The sequence below is a fragment of the Otolemur garnettii genome, unplaced genomic scaffold (genome assembly GCF_000181295.1).
Source record: "Otolemur garnettii isolate 467f Iridium unplaced genomic scaffold, OtoGar3 scaffold00063, whole genome shotgun sequence".
Classification (NCBI taxonomy): Eukaryota; Metazoa; Chordata; class Mammalia; order Primates; family Galagidae; genus Otolemur; species Otolemur garnettii.
Window position 1 is genome coordinate 8,536,690 of NW_003852458.1, and position 25,131 is coordinate 8,561,820.

General features: G+C 39.2%; 1 protein-coding gene across 4 annotated transcripts in view; it reads right to left on the reverse strand.

The window, feature by feature from the left end:
- Positions 1–5,807: 5,807 nt before the first annotated feature.
- Positions 5,808–25,131, reverse strand: part of C6 (complement C6) — a 59,124-nt gene continuing 39,800 nt past the window's right edge. For all 4 annotated transcript variants that reach the window (XM_023515025.1, XM_012807059.2, XM_023515023.1 and 1 more), the window contains 8 exons: positions 18,406–18,572; positions 16,871–17,096; positions 15,936–16,107; positions 15,534–15,645; positions 14,057–14,189; positions 12,916–13,104; positions 8,689–8,779; positions 5,808–6,171 (listed from right to left, as the gene is read on the reverse strand). In XM_023515025.1, the coding sequence (XP_023370793.1) occupies positions 5,823–6,171; positions 8,689–8,779; positions 12,916–13,104; positions 14,057–14,189; positions 15,534–15,645; positions 15,936–16,107; positions 16,871–17,096; positions 18,406–18,572 (1,439 nt within the window). In that variant the 3' untranslated portion in view covers positions 5,808–5,822. The remainder of the gene's footprint in view (positions 6,172–8,688; positions 8,780–12,915; positions 13,105–14,056; positions 14,190–15,533; positions 15,646–15,935; positions 16,108–16,870; positions 17,097–18,405; positions 18,573–25,131) is intronic.

Sequence of the window (25,131 nt, forward strand, 5' to 3'; positions counted from 1 at the left end):
TCCTTGGTAACAATGGAAGAGAAAGCTCAAACAGAGGCAAAGACCCAGGAGATTCTATTGTGCTTAGATGGATGTAGGAGGTCACTAGCAAGCTGATGAGGTTCAGGGGTTGGTTGTCTCTGACACCTTCTCCTGTTCCACTGCCCCTACCCAATCAGGATTTGAGCTTTCCTTGGCAGCTCCCTTTGGCCGGCTGCCCACATCAATCCCTTTTCCTGTCAATCCATTTCTACAATGTCCTTGGTCTGCACTTCCTGTCCTTTTATTATTAGTACTGCCCAAGCACAATTATAATTATCATTTATCAAGCATGTGCCATGAAACCACACACTATGCCAAGGACTTTACGTGCTTTATTTCATTAAATCCTTATAACAAACACACAAAGTAAGTTGTTATACAAATTCTACAGAAAAGAACACTGAACTCAGAGAAGCTAAACAATTTTCCTCTGGTCACAAAATCAGTAAATGATATAAGCAAGTTTTATTTTTATTTTTTGGTATTGTGGGTATACACAATTTAATAGCCTGTTTTTTAAAATTTCAGATTGATACGAGGGTACAAATGTTTGGGTTACATTGTTCTCGTTTCTAAGTTGTAGTTGAGCCCTTCACCCAGGGGGTGTGATAGACACCCTCACATTGTGCAGATTAGGTGAGAACCTGTCTTTTTTTTTATAGACAAGATTTATTTATTTATTTATTGAGACAGAGAGTCTCACTATGTTGCCCTCAGTAGAGTGCTGTGGTGTCACAGCTCATAGCAAACTCAAACTCTTGGGCTTAAGCAATTCTCTTGCCTCAGCCTCCCAAGAAGATGGAACTACAGGCGCCCACCATAGCACCTGGCTATTTTTTGGTTGGGGTTGTTATTGTTATTTTAGCAGGTCCCAGCCATACTCAAACCCACCAGCTTCAGTGTATGTGGCTGGTGCCCTACTCACTGAGCTATGAGCACTGAGCCTATAGACAAGTTTTAAATAATACATGGCTCACAAACCTGACCTCTTTGGGGTAACTTTTTGTCACATTTATTTGTTAACTTCTAGAATATTATAATCATTTAGAGAGGGATCTCTTGTATGCTGTTCTCATGAATCAAAAGAGGCGAGAGGAGGTTCATCTCCAGGTCAATCAGACGTCTAAAAGAGAGCACTGGGAACCAACAGACAGGCTGCAGGAGGCTCCCCCAGTGAAGGAGAGTTCTGAGAGATCAGAGCAAGCAGAGAAGGCACTCACATGGGCAATGGACTGAGGAGAGAATCCTGGCGCTCTGTACTTTTTGTGGACATTGCTATCTGAGCTAAGGGAAGGTCCCTCCACTGCAGGAGGCTGCTGGAGTGAATTAGAGAACTGGCTAGTGATGTGCAGTGTTATTCCCCAGAGAGAGAAGACAGCAGGACCTACTGGCTTGGGAACCCTGAACACTGTGACTGGAGCCATTTTGAGACTCTAGACCCAGAATCTGTGTCTATCTGGGGGTCAGATCCATTGTTACTGCCTGCCCATCATCCCTGCCAGCCTGAGGAGGGAGCAAGGAGACTGAGTGCTTGCCTGTATTTCATAGGCAGGAGCCAGATGCCCCCAGTGCAGCCAGGGTGTTCCAGCCAGCACAGACCAACGAATGTAGCTGCCTGCAGATATTGGTCGGGCAGCACTCAAGCCTCCACACCCACACAAATGCAGTTGCCTTTGAATATGGGTGAGGTGGTGCTCAGGTGGGCAAGGCGGTGCTCAAGTCCTTGTCAAAGACAATTTCAGCAGCTCACAGAATGAGGCCGGGTGTCACTCACTCCACGGCACACAGGCTGCTCAAAACAACCACAGGAGAACAGGAAGACACGAGAGACAGGTAAACAGCAGTGTTAAAGGCTCACAGGGCATCCACCCCTCTTCTGCTGGGCCAGACTCCCAGAGTAGGACTAAAACGCTCCATCCAAAACACCCTCAACTTCCCTTTCCAATATTATCTTTTCTGCTTCCTCCATTCCAGACAGATTTACCCCCTCCCTGTTTCCCAAACGAGACTCCAAAGATGTTTCAAGTTTTGTCCATTTCCCCACGCTGTACCCTTTCGCCAAGTCTGGTGTGCTCTTTCCTACTTCTTCCCCCACATCCACAAGTCTAACCTTTTCCATAAAGCATTTAATAGTACCTTACCCCTACTCTGATCTTTTCTTTACACTGTAGTGATGTAAATTTGTCAGTATCACATCTGACATTTTTGTTCTTTCTGGTTAGTTAACTTTTCATGTCTTTTCCCCAAGACAATTACAAACGCCTTGTTTCAGAGCAGGAACCGGCTCATCCATCTTAGCTCTTAAGGAGGTACTAAATTAATTATGCTAGATCAATTGACTTCAAATGCTGAATTTTGGGTGCAGCTATAAGTATACAAAAAGAAGTATATTTGATGGATCTGGGATATACATCATGCTACCAAAAATATCTGAGTCAGCCTGAGCATCAGTGATGATGGCATGAATGGCATGAATGTTTTAAGCACACGTTAGTTCTTACATGTCTCTCTGATGGGAACAAATAGGGAGGGTACGCAGGGAGATACTCGTATGCACCCACATGAATAGGCATTTTTCCTTTTGTGGGAAACATTTCATGAAAAAGCATGCATTTCCTTCCTTTGTTCTCTGTCAATCATCTAGAGAAGATTCTAGTTCTTGTTCATTTCTGCTGAGGAAATCAGTTCCCTAGGGTTTTGGAAAGGCCACAGTCACTGCTCTTTTAGCAGGTTATGGCTTAACTGCTGTTAGCCTGATTATTTTCAGACTGTCACCACCAAAAGCCTTTTACTACTAGTTCATGCTTCAACACTCGCTTCTCACTCTTGCATGTTTATGAAGCCCTTCTAAAAGGTACTTGGTCTCTCTTACAGCTCTCACCACATTCTGCCTGGCATTAAAGTGATTCATGCAATTACTGTTGTAATGGTGCTCCTCCAACGACAATGAACAATTTCAGGCTGTACAACGTCTATGCCCTCACCTTGCCTTGTATGCTGACTTTCACATGTTGGATGCTAAGTAGATCTTTGCTGAATAATTTCCCATTCCTGTTGGCTGCTGGTGGATATTTTTGAAATTCAGACAAAACATTTAATATCCATAAAAATAGGCTCCCTGGGGAAGCTATAGGTGTTCTGTCTTTTGAAAAGTGAATTTCACATTACTTAGAAGTTGTTTTAAACTTTTTAAAATTTTATTTTAGATAGAGAAGGAAGAGAGGAGTAAAAAGAGCACATCCACGCAGCACATTGTACCTCATAAATACATTATGGTACACAGCTATGATTTAATTTAAAAAATTTTTTAAAAATAGCATAACATAATCAAGAACATAGTTTAGTCTAGGTGACACTCAATTCATCTCAGAATTACTATCTCAACTTGTCGTTAGTGGGTTGGATATAAAATGCATTTCTAGCTTTCTCCTTCTTCATGAATCATGGCCATGGGTTGTACACTGATGCTGTTTCGTGGTGCTATGATAAACAAGCTTCTCTGTGACATCTGCTTGTGCTCACCAATTAAAGAAGGCTGGCGGAGACCACTCTAAAAAAAGGCTTTGCATTTTCTGATTGTGTTCAGGATCAAAAGATATTTTAAATTGCTTAAATACATCTCTTATTAAGAAATGTTCATGTGTTAGCTTGATGAGCCCTGAGCATTTTACTGATTTGAGAAGTATCAGTTAAATATTCATATTTTTTATTATTCCTTTTTAGAAGAACTTGGATTTCTAGAATCTGTGGGGATTTAGAAGTATGTATAGAAAACGGGTAACAGATATTTTTGATAAAATTGTAAACTGCTGATTATTTTTCACTCAGGTGGATTTGAAAAGAATAATTTGTGGGAAAATAGCAAAACCAGAAATTCTTTGCAATAGAAGAATTCCATGGAGACCTTTCCTTCATGATAAATAAGGAAGAATGGGGACCAACACTAAACAGCCGCAAATGCCTGACCTATCCTATTCTAGTGTCATCAGGGACCATTTTTTATCCTCTCTGCTGTCCACATTTCTTTCCTTTTCTGCATAAATTTTTGATGGCAATATTCTTATAGTACATTTTTCAGAGAAAAGATTTGTGTTTAAATAAGAAATGATGTTGCCTATTACTTTTCAGCTCTTTCAATTTTGCAGCCTGTCAAAGGAGCTGAATCTTGATAATCAGCTTGAAGCGGATCAGGAAGGATCTGGATTTGTGTAATAAGACCGCTCCCCTTTCCAGGACTGAGCTGAAGGATACTCAGCCAGAAAATAAAAGAGGAGCTAAGGGGACTAGCATAGTTTTTGTGTTTCTTTTGCAGAAGCGAGGTAGTGTTAGCAAATGTTAGATGTAGCACAGGGAAAGGTTTCCATCGCATATTTTATGCCCCAATTTAAGATAATTTTTTTGAAAATAAAGTCACAAAGTCCTATTTGGCTTTTGTTAAATCCTAATCTCCAATCCATCTTCATATAATACATAGTACAGGAAGCTTAGCTGGGGTATTTCAAGGTCAAACTTCATCTTTGAGCACAAGGACTGCTGAGAAGTTCCTGCTTCTATGAAATTTACAATTGTAGTGACAAATCAATCTACTTGTGGAAGGTAGAAATCTAATGCCATGTCTTGAGCATTAAATTGGCACAGTTATAAAAGAATCATAACTCTAAGGTGTGGTGAGGATCTGGGAGGGCAGTCTTTATCATGTGCTACAGATCGGAATGTAATATTATAAAAACATTTCCAGAAAGTGAGTTGATACATTGCATCAATAAAAAATTTCTATTTAAAAATAGTATTTACTTGGAAATTCAAAAATCTAAGGTCTATCTTAGATTACAGATTTATCTGTGATAGATTTATCATAGCATTTTTTATAATAGTAAAATACAGGGGAAAAATTTAAATATGCAGAATATGATTAAGTAAATTAGGGAATATTCATATAGACTTTTGCAGATATTGAAACTATGTGACAAAATAATATACGATGACATGGAAACAGTTTCATAGCATAGTAAAAACAGCAATATATCAAATAGCATGTAGAGTAGGATTCCATTTTATTTTAAATATTTGAATTATATGCAAGGCCACAAGTGAAGGGCGTGAGGCCTTGTGGCAAAATTTTTTATAGGGTGCCTGTATATGAACAATTAGTCATCCCACATTAGAGTGTTGACACCATCTTGGCAGTCTAATCTCAAACAATCTGAGCAAGCATACCCTGCTGACCAGGAGAGCAATCTGCTCACCAAGCTACTCTCTGGGAATGAGGGTCTAGCTCTGGGCCCAAGATGACTTAACAAGTATAAGTCCCAGGGTTCTTTGGGGCATCTGATTGACCTCATGCACGGTGGGGAGGAGAAGCAATAGAGAATCAGAGTGCATTCCCAGGGCAGAAACTTTGCTGGGTCCACGTGGGAATTTTTCTGGGATCAGGGTACCCTGTTTGAATAACATTGCCAGCCTCAGCTCATCCCAGGCACGTGAAAGGATCTAGGGAAGGTGCTCCGGCAATTGGCATCCCTGTGAAGCCCAGTCCTACCTGGAAAGCACAGCTAGCCCTAGATGATCCCAACCACCAGAGAGAAACTTAGACAACTATGAAGGCATTCCAAGGCTAATGATGAAGAAGGGCACCTGAAACTCGGGGTCAGGAGAGGGGCTCTTCTCACTGAAGCCTTAAGGTGGTAACAATTATGTATGTACAAAAATTGGAAAGATAGATATTCAAATTATTAAAGTATTTATTCTTGTTGCAGGTGGTTATATTTTTCCTTTCTGTTTAAATCATCTTGTACAACTTTTTACAATGAAAAGGAAGTACTTTTGATTTGGGAAAAGTTTATTTTTAAGAAAAAAATGATGAATAAATGCAAGAGCAGTTCCAGCATGCAGCCACCCGGGAGCTTACCTGAACACTTCTCCCAGTCATAGCAGGTGTCGTAGCCACAGGATTCTTTCTTTGTGCTATTAGATGAAAGTTCTGTCCTTTCAAGACCCCAGTCTAATGGTGGACCTTCTTGGCAGGAACCAATATGTAGAAAATGGAGTTTCTGATTATTTAAACATTTCTCAGCCAGAAACTTACAAGCAGATGAAGTGAAGTAATGGTTGGTGTCTATATCGAACACACAGAGATCTTCTGAGTTATAGCTGCCCATCAAAGAAAAGTATTTCAAGATGAAGGCCAGAAAAAAAGAGGGTAGGTAGCCAGTGTAACATGTTAACTCACCACCCAGTTGTCTTCCCCCTGTTTTTAATTTCCTTTCCCAACCTAATTTAATTTCACCTTACATGCTGCCTCTGATTGATCTTTCAAATATTTCATCTTGATGTTGGCATTATTCCCAATTGCCTTTACATTAATCACAGAATTCTTAAATTTGGGTAATCAAGAGCTTCTTTAACTTGACTCCAAGCAACTTTCTTTTCTAATATTACTGTCCAAACTCCTCAGTCCTTCTTTATCACCTGGTAACTGCATTGATCATTATCTACACTGATGAGATTATTTTTCTTCTGTTGCCATTAGTGTCCTGCTTTGTCAGCATTTTATTGTCTCTCCTCTCTGCCCATCTATGTCCATCTTGTTTTCTGGCTATACTCAGAGGCTTACCCTGATCAGCCTCGCCCATGGTGGCCTGTACCTCCTCTGAACTCTAAAACACTCACTAATTCCAACAGCGATTAAGGATATGTTGTATAGAGCCTTATAATCATGATTTAGTTTTTCAAGTGTATTTGCATTGTGATGAAGGGCATGAGCTTTGAAATCATTCTCTGGGTAATTCTTCAATCTGTCTGAGCAGAGGGTATGTATCCTTCCACCAAGAGGTGACATGTGACCTTGCCCTTCTCTTGATGAGAGGGAGAGATTCCCCTGATTACTTGACATTTGAGTTGCTTCTCTGATACCAGCTTCAGATTGAATAATCAGCACCCCAGTGTATAAATTGTTTCCAGGAACTAAAGCCTATAGCTGAGAATAAAAGGTCACTATTATTCATAGGATTTAGCAGTAGACCAGCCAGTCCCACAAATACTTGTATCCCATCAAAAAGGAAGTGAGGTACATAGGGAGAGGGTGGGGACATATGGCAGGGCTAAAGCAGGAGTTTAAGGGGGCAGCCTGTATTCTCATGATTTAGTATTGCATAGATAAAGAGAGCCATTTCCTGTGAGTCAAGGGGACAATGTGAATATTATAAGCGGGGTCCAGATGGCCATCTGCTGGGTATAGGGACTCCAGCAGCAAGTAGCTACTTGACGGACCACTGCAGGGAATACTGGGGAAGGTGAGTACAGGGATGTTTGGGCTGAATACCTCATCAGAATTATGCAGTAATAGACTCTGCAGTATTTTCCAAAAAGACAATAGATGAGTCCCACAAGTATTTTTTCACCTGTAGCACAGAGGAACAGGAGAGTTATTCAGTGTTAAAAGTGAATATTAACATCTGTGCTTTCTCCTTTGGCTTCCTACCCCAACAGTTATCCTTTCATCTCTTTGGTGCTTTAATCTAATTTTATTTGCAGTGGTTATGCTTCCAGCCAGAGAGGGGGCATTTCACAAGCTCCTTTGCAGGTACATATGTTTATGTAAATCAGAGAAGGTTGATGAGATGGCCCCAAGTACTGGGGCTTCTGGGATATCTTCAAAACAGATAATGTGCCCTGTTTTAGATCTTCCTTCCTTCCTGCTCCAGAAGAGCAATCTAAACCATAAAATAACTAAGATGGCGGGACAGAGAGTGGGAAGAAGATTCAGTCCTATCTGAAATTGGGCTATCACTGTATTAGCCCTGGACTGGCTAGCTATGTATTAATTTAGTGAGACAGGGATACACATTTTATCTCAAGCAAATGGTATGTTGGATTTGCTTTTAAATTAGCCTGAAACTAGCCCTTAAATTGATAGCAGCTTTAACACTCTTGGGTTTGTTTATAGAAAGAAAAAGCAATTACATTAACAAAGAGGAGATGGCTATCTGGTCATGGCAGTCACATCAATATTTATTAAATATTTTTCCTGTCCATGCTCTCTTCCCCAGTATGAAAAAATGAACTGGCAAAGGTGTGTGTGTGTGTGTGTGTGTGTGTATGCGTGGTCCATTCTGACACTACTTTCTTCAGTACAAGTGGTTAGTTATGACCATCTCCTATACTTTGAGTGGGTAGATAAGGCTTTGATAGGTAGTAGAACCTCTGTGAGTTGACCACCAAAGGGACTACAGCAAACTGATTAACGTGTAGAGGTGGTCAATATGAGGAACTTTCATTAAATACATGTGGTGCATATCTATGGTCTATGAAAATTAGGTCAACTGAATGAGGAGATGGTCAATGTAGGGAGGGAGTCAACTATAGAGGTTCTGCTGTAATTGAGTTTTAAATTTTTAAATGGGCAAGAATTAAGTCTTTGTGATTGAAATGAGAGTTTCTTAGTAAACAAGTCATGCAAACTTAGGGAACTGGGCTGAGGGATAATTATGAAAGTTGCTACTCAATGAGGAAAGAGAAATTCAACAGAAGCACAGGGGTATCAGTTATGTGAAAAATTCATCTTTCACATTTGTGCTTCCAGAAGCTCAGCTCTTCCATCAAGCTGGATTGGTTTACACTAGACTGGTTTTCTGGATTTCCAAGCAGACTTTATGGAGTATCACTTACCTACAGTCTTCCTCTGGAGACATACAAATGCATTCAGATCCTGATTGTTTTTGTCCTGGCTCACAATGGCCCTTTAATTTTGTCAGAATATCTGAAACAAAAGAAAGGGAAGAACAGAACAGTGCATATCATGGATTTCAAGTGATAAGCTCAAATTTGGGAGAAGTAGTGTTGAAGTATTCTCAACACTTTATTTATTTAACTCCTGGAGTTGGAGTTATTCATTTTGCCTTCTTTAAAATCTTGTCATAAAACATTCCATTTGAAAGGTCATTTACAACTCACAAAAGCTGTCTTTTTTTTTTTTTTTTTTCTTTGCGACAGAGTTTCACTTTGTCCCCCTGGGTAGAGTCTCATGCTGTCATAGCCCACAGCAACCTCAAAATCCTGGGCTCAAAGGATTCACTTTTCTCAGCTTCCTGAGGAGCTGGGACTACAGGTGCCTGCCACAATGCCTGCTATTTGTTAGAGATGGAGTCTCACTCTTGCTCTGCTGGTCTTGAACTCATGAGCTCAAGCAATCTACCACCCTTGGCCTCCCAGAGTGCTAGAATTATAGGTGTGAGCCACTGCACCCAGCCCAAGCTGTCATTTTCTGACCTAAAATGGTCATTATGTTTAGAGAGCTAAAGACAATGGAATCACTGACATTTTTTAAAATTTGTTTTTCAAATATTTATTGAGCACTTGTGATGTTCTCAGAACTCTGTTAGGTTCTAGGGATAGTGGATTGGGCAAAATATAAACTGGATCTTATGTTCTAGAGTATATAATCTTATGGGGGCCAATGGAAAGTAATCAAGCACACTAATAAACATATTAAACTGCTGTCATTATTAGCGTTATTAAAGAGAAAGCACATAAAAATTGGTGTATCTAGAAACATTAGAAATGATATATAGAGAAAGAAAAGGGAGAGTATTCTAAGCAGAGGAAACCTCAGGTAGGAAGTGATCAGACATGTGACTTTCCCGGACCTGGAAGAATCCAGGGGGTTGAAGTACAGAAAAACAAGAGCAGGCAGATGTGGCCAGAGAAGTGGGTGCAGGGTAGGCTGCACGGGGCCACTAGGGGATCTGCAGGATTTTTATCTTCATTTCATCAACAATAGAAAGTCTTGGATGGGCTTTAAGCTAGGGGGAAGTGTGACAGAAATAAGTTCTGTGTTTCGAAAAAAAATAATTTTGAGTTCTGTGTAGAGGATGGATTTGGAGAGGCAAGGTGGTCCAGAGGGTCTGGGTAGACAACTGTGAGGTTATTATGGTAGTTAAGGTGTAAAAGGATGATTGAGAACAAGGTGCCAGAGGTGGAAATGGAGAGAAGTGCATGAACCTGAGGCACAAACAGCAGGTAAAGTAGGAGACATTACATGTGGCAGGTAAGTTATGAGAGCTCTCAAGCATGATTCTTTAGTTTCGGGTTTGCATAAAAGAGTAGATATAGGTATCCGACCTGAAAGAGAACATTTTAGGAAATGCTTAGTTTCAGAAAGGGAAGCAATCATGAATCAAGAATTCCTCTTCGTGTATGCTGAATTTGTGATGTCTGTAAGATATATCCAAACAAAATAGATTCATAGGAATTTGGAAGTTTATGTCTAAAGTCTGTGCCAAAGATCTAAATTTATTAGTCTATAGGGGAATCTTTGGAAACTAAGGTTGTGGGTGAGATTTCCTAGCAGCAGAGTTCAGTTTGAGGTGAGGGGACAAATTTGAGCCTCAAGGAACTCCAATATTTAAAATCCAGGCCTGGGCAAAATGGAGGGTAACAGCCGGAGAGTGGGAGCTCAACAGGAAGATGCTATGTCTTGGAAACTAAGGAAAGAGCATGTGTGCAGATGTCAGCACTTGGCGGTTGCTATGAGGTGAAGAAGAGGGGGACAGAGACAAGGTCCATTACATTTAGCAACCTGGATGTTTAACAATGACAGTTGTGCCAGTGTTGATTTGGGGATAGTAACTTGAAAGTAAGATTTTTCTATAAGAAGAACCAGTGGAGAAATGCAATTCCTACATGAGGCTATGTATTCCTGCATGATATTCTAGGCATTAAGATAGGATGGTGAAAAGAAGAAGGGAAAAGGAAAAGGAAGGAAGGGAAAAGAAGGAAAGGGGAGGAGGAAGAAAGGAAGGAAGGAAGAAGCGTGGGAGGGAGAGAGAAAGGAAGAAATAAAAACAGCAGTGGTTCCTTTTTTCATGAATCTAAAAGATACTGGAAAACAGATAGTAATCAGATAATCACAATAATGGACGTATAATTAAGGCTGAGACAGATATTTTGAAGAGAGGGAACATGGTTTCAGAAGCCCATATACCATAGAGACCCCCAAGTAGAAAAAGTATGAAAAGACCTAAAAGGAAATGCTGCTTGAACAAAGATGAGGAATTAAAGGTGAGGAGTACACAGGTACATACGTATGCATGTATGTGTGTAGGCACACATGTGTGCACCTATCTATGAGTATCTGTGTATATGTATACGAGGGAGGGGGATGACAACAGAGGATTGATACTTGGGATATATAATGTAGAATGGGAAGCCTTGCTATTTTGCTGATGCTGAAGCCCACCTAGAGAACCTTTAGACTGGTTGATGTCCACTTCCTGAGACTGATGAATGAAACCATCCTCCTCGATGGAGATCTAATGAGGCACCCATAGAATCCAGTGGCCTCTGTGAGCGAGTCAGTTGTGGGGACAGGAAATGGGCAGCTGTGTTTAGATAGTCTCACAAATTACATGGCAGAACTGGAGACTCAGCTCGCAGTTCTTGGTCTTAGCCTATCAGGTAAAAGGTTTGATAAGAGAAGGTAGTTTATGTTAAAAGCAATAATAAAGATTTTAAAATTCACATTTTTTTCTTCCCTGCTATTTCCATTTCCTGCTATTAGCCCTGGTTAGGACCCTCATTCCGTCTGGGGAAGCTTGGCTCAGACTCCTCATGAACGTGGGAGACCTGTAGCTCCGGGAGGCTTCAGTTACTAAGATTTGCACTGACATGGGGCGAACTTTCTTTGGCTATGCCCCTGTGTCCTGTGTAAGTAAATCCACACTTAGGCCAGTGAGGAGCAGCAAGCTATTCCTTGTGACTAAGGAGAGTTAGCTTTCAAGTGGGCAACAGAGCACTGCTCTGTCACTAGTGACCTGGAATAGTCGGTGGTCCCAAGCAAGGAGTTTACTCCTCCCATAAGTGTCAGACTGAAGCTGCCACTTACTCTAAGCAGCCCACACTGCTCAGCATGGAGCCCCTCAGCTGTGAGGACACCACAGTGTTTAAGGTGCTGAGGGTGAGGGCATCTTCTGAAGGGCTGGTGGAGGTGTGGTGTTCCCAGAAGAGGGAAGAAAGTAACTTTGGAGCCACGTAGTATCTCGCTTCTTCAGGAAGCAAAACTTTTTTTTTGTTGAAAGAATGAGAGGGCTTCCCTGGCCAAAGGGCAGCCTGAAGGTCTCCTTGCCTCCCAATGTCCAGTTTTATTGATCATTGTCTTTCCCTTTCCGTGACTCCCTCTCATTGCTCTTTCTAGCAGTATTACCAGAGAGAAAGTCTCTGAGGTAGAATATTAATGTCCTTTATCTAGACATAAAGCATTTCATATTTTTCACTTTGGATTGCAATTTTAATTTCTCATCCGAGGGCAGAGCCGTGTGTGTGTGTGTGTGTGTGTGTGTGTGTGTGCACATGCTGGGTGTATGGGTGTGTGTCTGTACACATGAATCTTATGAAGAAGATACCCAAGGTGTCCAGAGGATCTTAACTTTCTGAAGCCAATAGCTTCCAAATACATTCATTCCTTTTCTATTATTTATAAACTATAAATATATTTCTTTTATATTCCATTTATATGCACAAGTTATTTATAATTTATTATTATTGATGGAAGTCTAGTGAAACCAAGACAACACAATATTAACCTGAAGTCCTCACCAATTCCCATGAAATCTCTTTACTAATAGTTTTATTTAAAGTTATTCAAAAGGTTAACTGTCCCCCTTACCTGCATACATTATATAAGAAGAGAATAAAGAAGGTGGGATGGCAGAGAGCTTCGGCGTTAGGAGAGCTGACGCATAGTTTCCGTTTGACCTTGACCATCTAACTAACTTTGTGTTTAATTTAGCCCCTTTGTGCATTTGTGCCTAAGAAACAGCACAGTGATAGATGTCATATTACCGATCTTGGGGTGCACCAACATATCAGACCCCTGAATCCTGAGCTGCTACTACTCACCTTTTTCACAAGTGAGTGAGCTTGAAATGGGCGGTGTCCAGGAAGTCCCGCTGCATGTGTACCTGGATGGCCCAGCAACAGCAAAGCCTTTGGGACAGGTTAGCTGAATAGATTCACCAATTTTATATAATCTCTGAAATGGTGTGAGCGTCAGGACTTCTGGCACAGCTGGCACGAGGCATTCTGTCCCTGCAGGGAGAACACTATTTCAGATGTGCTTGGTAGAACAGAACACTCCACAGACCTAGCCAGATTCTATGCAACCCAAGAGGCTATTTTAGTGAGATACTCTCCATTTGTTCAACTTTGGTGCCTTCTTTTTATCAGAAAACCTGGGGGTAAAGGATCCCAGGTTTCTCCTCAGAGATTCCTCCACCAAAAAAATCTCTTTAGTTTGTTATCTGAGGTCCTCTTGCTAAGGAACTGGCCTTAGACACATCCAACTTTCATTACAGCTTAAGGACATATTCCTTTCAAGAAATATTTTCTTTCTTCTTCTCCCTAGTGAGTTTCCTCAAATTCAAATTACCATATTGCTAGTGACACAGAGGCAAGAATTCTAATTGACACTGGTGTCAACTCTGCTTCATGATGTCCTATAGTATGTCTTTGGGGTTCCCATTGGAACCTAGTTTGCATCTCATTTTTTACTTTACTATAGCATAGATGTGTGCAGAGCCTACAAGCTTATTTACCTTTTCTCAGCAAATGATGTGAACATGCTCCAAGGATCAGTGCCTGGGAGAAAATTTCATCTCACCCCAAATCCCATTTCTGATACATGAACAATGTAAATATCATCTTTCTGGGACTCAACAATTTGTATTAATCTGTACATCAGGCAATACAGATGTCTGTATTTAGATGCAGCCTGTAGACTTCCTGGATTTTTTATTTTTTGAAATGCATGCTTTCCAGTCCTGTGAGTATATGGTTAATATACAGGGGCAAGACAACCAAAATGTGGAGGTGCTTGGAAATCTAATTTTAGCAAATGAGCCCTATTTTCTGCTTCACTACATCATTTTGTCAGTTTCTAAAAGGTAGTAAAATGTACTGGGCTAAGGGTGTCATTTTGCAGTGTTTATATATTAAGCATGGCCGTTAGTGCAGTCCCACAACATGTCTGCCCGGTTCTCACGTTGGCATTCCACATCCCCTCGCCTCCAGGTACTGTCCGGTAAGCATCTGAAGTACTGGTATCCAACAGCTTTGAACCCTGTCAGGCATGAAATTTCAACTTCTTCCCCAACCGTGTATAGTTTCTTTTCATTCTAAAATTAAAACAGGAACCAGTAAATTATCAGGGCTATAGAAACAATACTGTGTAACACCTCAGGGGCATCTGGTTTCTTTCTAATCCTTCATTTCTTTATCTACTTAGTCCTGGAGTCTTCTCAACTTCGGCTTCTAGATGCCCATCTTTTCCATTGTTGTATGAAAGTAGCTATAGACATTATACATGCATATAAACAAATACATGTGGCTATGTTCCAATAAAACTTTATTTAAAAAAAATTGGCACTACAGATTAGGCCTTTAAGCCATAGTTAGCTGACTCTTATTTTAAAGAATAAGATCCCAAACTGTTACTCCTGATCCAGCAGCATCAGTATCACCCAGAACTTGTTAGATACGGAAATTTGGGGGCCCTGCTTAAGATCTAGCAAATCAGAAACTCTGGAAGTGGGACTTAGCCATCCGTGTTTTAACAAGCCTTCCAATGCACTTCTGAGTCTCTAAAACCTTTGTTTCAGAGCAACGACTAAAATTACTTCTTCCCATCTATTTTTTCCCCTTAAACCCTTTCGCAAGAAGCCATATACAAGGGCAGAAGAGAAGTGAACAGGGAAGGTATTACACATTAGCCCAGAGAGTGCTCCAGGAATATTTATTTGCTGGCCTTGGAGAAGTGAGTGTTATTGATCTTTGATAATAAATATGACACAGTTGGGAAAAGTAATTTAAAGATATTATTGAGTTTCTGTAATCAATTTTAGATATTACAAATCTCCTGAAAAATTTATATCTACAGCCAGAGACCTGTCTGACAAGATGTATTCATTGTTTTAAAAAAAACATATTGTAGTTTAATGAAAAAAGATGAAATTAAAAGGTACATTAAACGTGTTTGACTGCTTAAGAGTTCTATATGTTTCTAATCTCTTAAGACAATATAGACTGAGTACTTTCTATGGTTATAACCAGGTCAGTTTGTCTCTCTGAAAACATGCCTTAGATGAAGGGCACCAGCTCGCTTAAAATCAGAAATAAACAGCCAGATCTTATGTGAAGATTCTTACAAGTCATCCAAACCTACATTATGCTGAAGTTCCCTTTTCTTTCTACATAAATGTACCATTATCACACGGACTAGGTAGTCCTAAGGAACACAGTCAATCTGCTATTTCTTGGTCTGGGACAGTCAGGGATAAAGACATCTCCAGGGAATTCAAGGTGGAAGAATGACAAAGCGTTTCTCAGTACTATTTTGTAATTTTGAAGTCAATAGATTATTAAAATAGAAAAATAGTAACTCTGATTAAAATAAAATTCATACTTTCCAAGTTTTCCCTTTTTTTAGAATCTAAACCAAAAGGGAAAGTCAGGATGCTTACCCAGAGAAACCCATTTTCTGGAGGAACTGGTGGAAGACACCCTGAATCTGCTTCTATCTCAGGAAGATCTACCTCTTTCACTTCTTCATCATCACTGACACACGGTTGTCCACTAAAAGGGAAACATAAATGTGTGTGCATGTGCATATATAAATACATATGTGTATTTACTTGTGTATGCATAGACAGGTGTGTGCCTACGTACGCATTACACATACACACATATTCAGTAGAGAGAATGTTACAGAGAAAGGCAAAGCCAGCAGACCCAATGCCTCACAGACACCATGTGCAGGCACAAGTAAAACTCCATTTATTTCTTTACTTAGCAGTAGGATGGTGACTACTGAACTGTCTATGTTTGTGGGGAAGTGACTGTTCTTCCTTCTTCCCCAGACTTACTTGCTCTCCATGATGGAAAATGTACAATCCTCTTCTTGCCTCTTCTCCCCAGCACAGGGTTTCCCTCCTCGCTGGGGGGCAGGGTTATTGCATTCTCGGGTCCTCCATCTCTTGTAAGTGGTGTCACAGGTGCTCCAGGAAGACCAGCACCCCCAGTTTCCATCTACTGCATCTGGAGCAGAGGGAGACCCACCCGTGGATTATGGTGCAGCTGAGAGAATTTGGGCTTTGGAGCCTAGCCAAACTGTTCTCAGTTTTTAGCTGTGTGACCTCTGTGGAATATGATAGGATGATTGTGAGGATTAAAAAAAATTACCTGTGGAGGGGGCCTGATTTTCCTTTCTTGTTTTTATAGCCTGAATTAAATGGTAACCATTATGGATCTTCAACCATACAAACATTTGTATGTGTGTAAATCTAAAGATCTTATGAATATATCTCAAATTGCCTTTTGAAAGGAAGTGGAATGTATTCTCACACCCATCCTTCATCTTCTCTCTAAGGAGGATTTGAGGAAACTATGCACAGTACTTAGTCCTGGATGAAAACATTGGTTGTAACTTAATTTACCCCTTATTACAAAGCCATCTTCATTCTATTTTATAATACATAAGAGGCTTATAATAATAGAGTCATAGGTTTATTTTATAGCACATCTCATTTTATTTTATTGATTTTATGTGACAGATACTGTGCTGGGTAGATACTAGTATTATTCCCATTTTGTTGGTGAACAGATTGAGGTACAGGGAAGTCGTATGACTTTCCCAAGGCCATGTAGCAGGTGGCTTACGTTTTGCAGGCTTACTTTCCTTGTGAGTTTGTGCTAGGTTGAACTTGCTAATGGAAATTTTGTTTTGTTTGACTGAACTGGAGGTTCAGTATCCTTTGGAGGGGAAAAGGCACCTACTTCATAGTAGATCACTGACACTTACCAGATTTATAATCCGGAGACCTTCTCTCACAGTTCTCTCCGTAGGTGCCACTTTGGCACACACAGAGACATTCGGTCCCTGAGAGTGCGGGACGGCCATTATTAGGGCACGGAGCACACTGGCAAGGGTCAAACTTGGCTGCATATTCCCGAAAAGCTTTCCTAAGGTTGCTCCGCTTTGTCACTGCACAGGGGATGTTTCTTACCAAATCCACAATGGGAGCAAGCTAAGAGCAGAGGGGAGAGAGGACATCCAGTTACATTCCCTTGGGCAATATGTTGCCATCACTTCCCAATTCTCATGGAATGAGAGAAAAGGTCTGGAAAAATTCCACAACTCAAGGGATTACTGCAGGATACAGTATAGCTGCGTGTTGAAACAGTAAAGTCCTCTACCTGAGGTTAGGTGTAGGATATCTAGAACTCACCTGCATGTTATTCTACTGTGGGGCATCTTCTACTTAGATTATTATGCATCAAATGCATACATCAAAGTACTGAGACGGGTGAATAAACCTTGGGCAGCTCATTAATGCTCTGCTGAAACCTCATTAAGTTTGATTCAAGGAGAAAAAAAATCTAGAGAGGATGAGGGGAGTTTTTCCATGTTCTTTATTTTTGCAGGGACATTTTTGACTTTTGATGGAGACAGATGAGAAAATGTGGAGTGGCGGGTGGGAAATGGAGAAATCAACGTGTTGGTAGGATAAATGGAAGAATCACAGTAGCAAATAATGGACCTAATGATAAATCAGGGCTCATTTTATTAACATTGTAAAACCTCAAATAAATAACCATCTAGTGCAATGTGTAACTCACAGGTGGCCAGAGGGTCTCATTTTTCTGCCATAACCTGTAGAGCTCAATGCATCTTCAGGCTGCATGTAAACAATCCCATTTTATAATGATTAGACTCCTTTATCTTCATTTAAGATAAATGAATACAATAACTTCTTTGGAGGCCTTTTGAAAAATATGAGTATGTTTTAGGTGAAACTGATTCTAAATGGCATATGAGTGATAAGTAGGCAAAGTATTCCATAAAGAATAAAAACCACCTTTTTATGTAAGCACATCTAATACAAAATGGGTAAATTGAACCAATGGTGAAAAAAAAAAGATGTCAAATAGGTCTAAAATCCCATTTACCAAAGAGCTACAAATGAAGATTTAAGGGTGCTCATCAAATAAAGAGTTGTAAGGAAAACATAGAATCCAAATTTATTGTACACATGGGAAGATGAAGAGCACTATCTTCCAGGAAGATTGAGCAGTTTTATTCACTATATTCCCTTGTCTGATATTTCATGTATGCTAGCAATTCTAAATATCGTGCTATGGACTGCTTGTTTGAATAGCAAAAGCTCTGAATGTGCAATTTAACATTTAGAAAAAGGTACATTGTGCGTGAATACTAAAGAAAGACACTTCCTTTATTGTCTGAGCAGCAAATGAAAAAGAAATTATGTAATGTGCAATTCGGGCTGCTGGAGAACTACTTTAACTCTCTTACCCAAGAATACTGTTAAATCTTACCTCAAAGTCAATCACAGCAGGATTTTCCTTCACTGATTCTAACCACTCAGAAAATACCTTCTCCTCTGGACCAGAGCTCCCTTTCTCCCATGCCAAAGCTGCTGCATATTCACTCCTTCCACCTTGAACCAGGGAGATGGCCTTCTCTGCTCCCTGTAAAAATGAACCTGCAAAATAGTGAAAAAAAAAAATTACCCATCTGATTTGAGCGCAAATTCATAGTATACAGAACACTCTATTTGCAAAGGAGGGAAAAGTAGATGGTACAGTATGGAGCTCCATTAAGTAAGCTAGGTGAAAAAGCAAGGGACAATCTTCCTCATCCCTGCGGGGAGTTTAATAATAGAAATGATAATAATAGTACTAATGGGTACCATTTATTAAGCATCTGGCATATGCCAGGTTCTTTACATACATTATCTTATATATTTCCCATGACAACCCTGAGAAGTAGGTATTATCATAAACATGGACATTAAAGCTGAAAGTAATTTGCCCTGGAACACGTGGTTACAAAGAGGCAGCAGTGGGATGCAAAGGCGCCCAGTCCTTGAATACTTCACTCTTTACTCTCTGATGCCAATCGCTCAGCTTTCGGTTCATATTAACATATGTCTTGAGACTCTAACATAAACCACATGGCTTCTGATATCCGGTCAATTGACCGCTATATCTGAAACATCCAATTATAGAGAAAAAACCCAAAATATTGGAATGCTTTTAACTTATATACAGGGGCAAAAAGCACAAGTACCACAAAGAAAAAATTAAACCTGAGGAGTTGGCACAATGTTTCTTCAGAGGCGACAGCAGTGTTGAACTACATAGCACAGATTTTTCATATAAATTTTTAGAACAATTCTCACTAAGTAATGGTAACTTCAACAAATATAGGTAGAAACTGACTAACAGGAAATTGCAGCAAGAAAGTCAAGTAGAAAGAAACCTAGTGATACAGGTAATAGTTAATAGCATTAGCTTGGTGTCTATTCTGAAGTGCCAGGAGGTTTAGCCATGCCTCTACTGTTCAGAAATTCTACAGTTAGATAATTAGAAGAATGGATGCAACCCTCTTTCTATGAAGAAAGCAGTATGACTGTTTTCAAACTGAAGGGCGCAAGAAAAAACAGAAGGGGTATAGAAGAAAATGTTAGCATTTATTTCTCATATAAACATGGGAGAGAAATTACTCTTGGCCCATGTGTTATATGCGCATTAACAGCACCTGTGCCACAGTATTCCTACTTGGATCGATATCATGTATTTCACACGTGGATTGACCTTGGCACGGGTTTTCTGTGATAGGCATGTGATTCTTTTTTTTTTTTTTTTTGAGACAGAGTCACAAGCTGTCCCCCTGAGTAGGGTGCTGTGGCATCACAGCTCACAGCAACCTCCAATTCCTGGGCTCAAGCAAGTCTCCTGCCTCTGCCTCCCAAGTAGCTGGGACCACAAGCGCCTGCCACAATGCCTGGCTTTTTTTTTCTTTTTTCTTTTTTTTGGTTGCAGCCATCATTGTTGTTTTAGTGGGCCGGGGTGAATTTGAACCCGCCACCTTAAGTGTATGTGGCTGGCACCTTAGGCATGTGATTCTAAAGAAATAGTAAGAGCTCAGTTTATTTACTATTCCATTAGCTAGTTTGAACAGAACTAACTCTTACCAGGAAACAAATGGCTTAAAAATATTCTAGAAAGAAAATGCAGGTAGAAGATGAGGCCAGTAATGCAAACATAAGAAAAACAACTAGTAGAAGATAGAACGATATTTCTAGTCTTTTACAGCAGCAGTCCCCAACCTTTTTGGCACCAGGGACTAGTTTCATTGAAGACAATTTTTCCATGGATAGTGGTGGTGGGGAGCAGGGATCTGGCAGGAGGTCAAACTCAGGCAATGATGTAAGTGAGGAGCGGCTGTAAATACAGATGAAGTTTCATGCACTCACCCACCACGCACTTTCTGCTGTGTGGCCTTGTCCCTAACCAGCCATGGAATGAAACTTATCTGTGGCCTCAGTTTTTAAATATCTTAATAATCCACAACACAAGATCAACACCAAAGCTGACCAAAAACATGTGAAGACTTTCAGTGTGGCTTTGTGATGTATGGATTTATCATTAATAATGAGCTTTAGTCCTAAGTGTGTGCAACCACCACTGTGAGGAAGATAATTAGAAATTCTTTCTTTCATATAGGTTATTTTTCTTCTGAAATTTTCTGTTTTCTAAATTTTCATATATTTTTCATGTCTAATGTACTTTTAGAGTAACACATTCATAAAATTTGTTAGTAAGTGTACATATATTACAGATATACCCTAATTTTTTTTTAATGATATCACTACAGATTTGAAAAGATTGAAGTCCAGTGATTTAACTGAAATAGCTCAGGCTTAAAAATAGGCAAGTGTATGTTCTTGCATGTAATTTGCTCTTTAATATGTCTTTTATTTTAGGAAAAATTGTCATCAATAAAAATTTGTTAAGAATCTACTATGTGCCAGATACTAAAGACTGAGAGAAAAGTAAAATATTGTATTTGTGTTGGAAGAACTTGGACTCCCAGTTAGAAGACAGAATAGGTACATAAATATGCCAGCAAGCCTATGGAGAAATGAAAAGGAAAGAAAGGAAGGAAAAAAGGAAGGAAGCGAGGAAGAGAGGGAGGAATGAGAAAATGGAAAGGAACAAAAAGGTCAACCGAAGAATCAGATTGGCTAAGTGTTACTGAGTGGTACAAACAATCATTCCTGAGTTAGGAACATTAAGGTTCTGAGATCTTTGGCAGTTAGGGAGGGTGGTACTCTAAAAGGAAGACTGACATGGCCCTGGAAGCAAAAATAAGACTTATTGGGAGGATGGTATCCTTCCAAGTAAGGGGGGCAACACAGGCAAGGACCTGGAGTCAGGAGACTATGTGCTATGCTCTAGAGACAGTATACAAGGACATCAGTTAGAGGTGCAGATGAGGGCTCAGGGAAGGGAACAGCAGCAGAGTTGAGAGGATCTGGATGTAAAGCCAAGGAAATTGGACTTTGTTTCCTAGGTTTAGAAAGAACTGCATTCTCTAGAAACAATGGAAGGTTTTGAGGTGATTCAGGAATACTGGCAGTGGAGTACCAAGGGATGACTGAAAAGCAGTTTGGAGACTATTCCACAGTCTCTAACCTGGCAATGTCCTCTCATTACTACAGTCTGAAAATGATGGGTCCATATTTGGTACAATTTTATCCTAATTCCTCTGTATCAACTTGTTTTTCTAAATAGCCCCCATTCAGTCTAGTATCTTCCCACATTTTCAGTTATCAATTCTACTGAAGTATAATATTTGCACAAAACACATAAATCATGAGTATACAGCTCAATTAAGTTTTAAAAAGTGAATACACCCATGCAATTACTGCCTGCATCACAAAATAGAACTCCTAAAGCACCCAAATTACCCCATCTCCAAATGCAAATGCCAATTTTATTGTTGCTCTGAATACTTTTTCTTATTTTTGAATTTTATCTATAAAATCATAAAGTATATACTCTCTTATACTTGTTTAATTCCACACTCATCCTTATGTTTGTGAGATTCATCTATGTTATTTATAGCAGTAGTTAATTCTTATCACAAATTATCCATTTTGGTAAACATTTAGCTTGTATCCAGCTAATAAATAATATCACTTTGAATATTCTTGTACATTACTTTTGCTGCATTTTTTTGTTGAGTACATACCTAGGATTATTTCAAGCATTCATGTATTCATTGAAATACACATATTAAACATTTATAATGTGCTAGATGTGGTACTAAATACTAAGGCCATCAATACCATGTCCTAGATTTGCTTACAATGGACAAAATAGAAGGTAAACATATGAGGACTGCTATGATATGGCTCTCATTACAGTGAGAGCAAGGAGGATGTCACCTAGCCCTAATTATGTATAAAGGTAATCAGGAAAGGTTTTCCGAACTATGTGATAAATATTATAATTTCAGGATTTTGTTGCTTTAATATAATTAGATCTTTAGTATAGTAAACACTTAAGCAATATAGAAAACACAACTAATCCTTATTCCCTTGTTCAGTCCTAATTTTAGGACCATTGTTTTTTGCCTAATTTTTGCCCATTGTTTTTTCATTCCTGAGCTCCATATTTATCTATTGGACCAATTTTTGATATTAATTTTTGATATTTTAAATGATATTTAATTTTTAAAATAAACTTCCTTTATCTCTGCCATTCCTCTCATAATTGAATCTCAGGATGAGCTTTCATTATATACAGCCTCAGGTTTGGGAGGACTCAGAGAGAAAAACAGTCAAACTTTGTGTTTTGACCTCCCAAATTTACTTTTGTAAAACTAGCATATCACAGATTTGAAGGCTATGGTTTTCATTGTCAAGGGCCAGACTCTTGGAAGAAAAAAGAAAGTATTCTTGAGTTCTTAATGCTTGAATTTAAATATCAAAAGCCAAACCTGCAAGGATTTAGACTATATTGTAGAATTTAAAACATCAACCATAGAATGACAAAGAATTTATGATACCATAGAGCCATTTTCCTTCCCCAAAGGAGAAAATATTTTAAGCAGTTAGGAGAAGGGGCAATATTGGGCATGTGGTAACTAAGATTTAGACTTTGTGGATTACTCAGTTCAAACCTAGGATTCTGCCATTTTGGGCAGAGTCTTGGGAGGGATGATGCTATGAGAGAAATTCTATATGTAGTATGTATAAACTCATATGAGGGGTCTGCAAAAAGTTGGTGGAAATTGGATTATGAAATAAGTATGCATTGGTTTCAAACATTTTTTGGCATCCAAATTACCTTTTACTAACTTGTTTTTAACATGTTTGAATAGGATCTAGAATGAGACACTAGGAGGGTAAGACATTCATTTGAAAAGAGCCCTATTAGAGCAACATCAATTCTGCTAAAGTTGAAGTAAGAACAAACATCAAATTTATAGTGAAGCTGGAGTGGAAAATGGTGAAATCATGAATGCTTTATAAAAAGTTTATGAGGACAATGCCCTCAAAGAAATCCAGCAGTTTACAATTAGAAACTCACTTTAAGAAGGGTTGAGACAAGGTTGAAGATGAAGCCCACATCAGCAGACCAATCACATCAAAAAAAAAAAAAAAAGAGTCTTGTTTGAGCCCTAATTGAAGAAGATTTATGATTAATAGCCAACATCATAGACATCTCAGCTGGTTCAGCTTACATAATTCTGACTGAAAAATTAAAGTTCTGCAAACTTGATAGGTGCCAAAATTGTGCCCAGATCAATGACAGACAAAAGCAGAGATTTCCATGAAAATTTTAAACAAGTGAGATCAAAATCCAAAGGCATTTTTCTAAGAATTTTAACTGGAGAAGAAACGTGGCTTTACCAGTATGATCATGAAGACAAAGCACAATCAAAGCAGTGGATACCAAGAGGTAGGAGTGGTTCAGTTAAAGCAAAAGCAGACCAGAGCCAATATATCCCTCACCTCATTTACTTAATTATAGTGTTAAGACATTTATACTCTGTACTTAATAGAGCAGACATGTACCCTTGCAATATATTTTTTATTTTTATGTTTAAATTCCATTTTCCAATGAACTTTTTGAATTCCTCTCATACATTTTAGCTAACTCTTATCAAGTAGTAGGATGGGAATGGAAAGCCTTGTAGAGAATGTGTACTATACAGCATGGCATCCAAGGAAGTGGTTCTTTGAGTAACTTTAACGCCCTCACACTCCACTGTGATGTGCAGAAAATAGGCAGGAGTTTCCTAAACCCTGAAGGAGGTAAGGAAGTCTTAGAGAGGGTCGTAGACAAAAAAAGAGCTGGTATTGGTTGGTATGAGGAAGATTCAATGGTTATGGGCCTCATAACCAAAAGGCCGAGTCAGGACCAAGGATATTGGCAGTGGGTGCCAGTGAGTTGTGTTGAGAACCAGAGGGGGCAAATGACTTATTAGCTGAGGCCAGCAAAGGCAAAGGGCAAGATGCTAACAAAGGTCTCATTCTTCCTCGGATGCTAGGATACTATCTAACCACCCTCCCTCGCCATGGACCTGCACATAGATGCATGCATACATACACACAAAGTATCCCTGGGAAGCAGCAAAAGAGGGAATCTTGAGTTCAACTGAAAATTGAAACATTGAAACCCAAAACGATCATACTAAATTACATTGGCAACTTTATATTTTCTGTCCCTTAGAACAAATAGGGATCTGAGAGATAAGTTAGAGAAATCAAAAAACATCTTAACTTTAAACACCTGCATTAACTCAGCTGTTTCTTTTTTCATTCATCTCTTTGTTTCTTGGATTTTCTAGTGGAGTAGTTTGTCAATAATACTCAGGAATGTATAGTTCCAGAATTCTCTGAAGTTTTGAGAATGTCTGCCTGTTACCTTTTCATATGAACACATTTTTTTCCTCTTTCAGAAACTTGCGGACATACCTTTATGGTCTTGTTTCATCAAACTTCATTATGGATAAGTCTGAGGCCAGCCTGATTTTTGTTATTGCTCTTGTTTTACAGTAGAGTTGTTTTTTCAGTCGTGATACTTGTAAACTTCATTTAAAAAGAATCTTTGTATTTAACAAATTAACCAGAATTTGTCTTGAAGTTGTATATATGAACAATATTTCTGACATATGTAATCAAGAAAATGTCTTGCTTTACTTCAGGAATATATTCTTACACAGTGTTAATTTTTTTAAATACT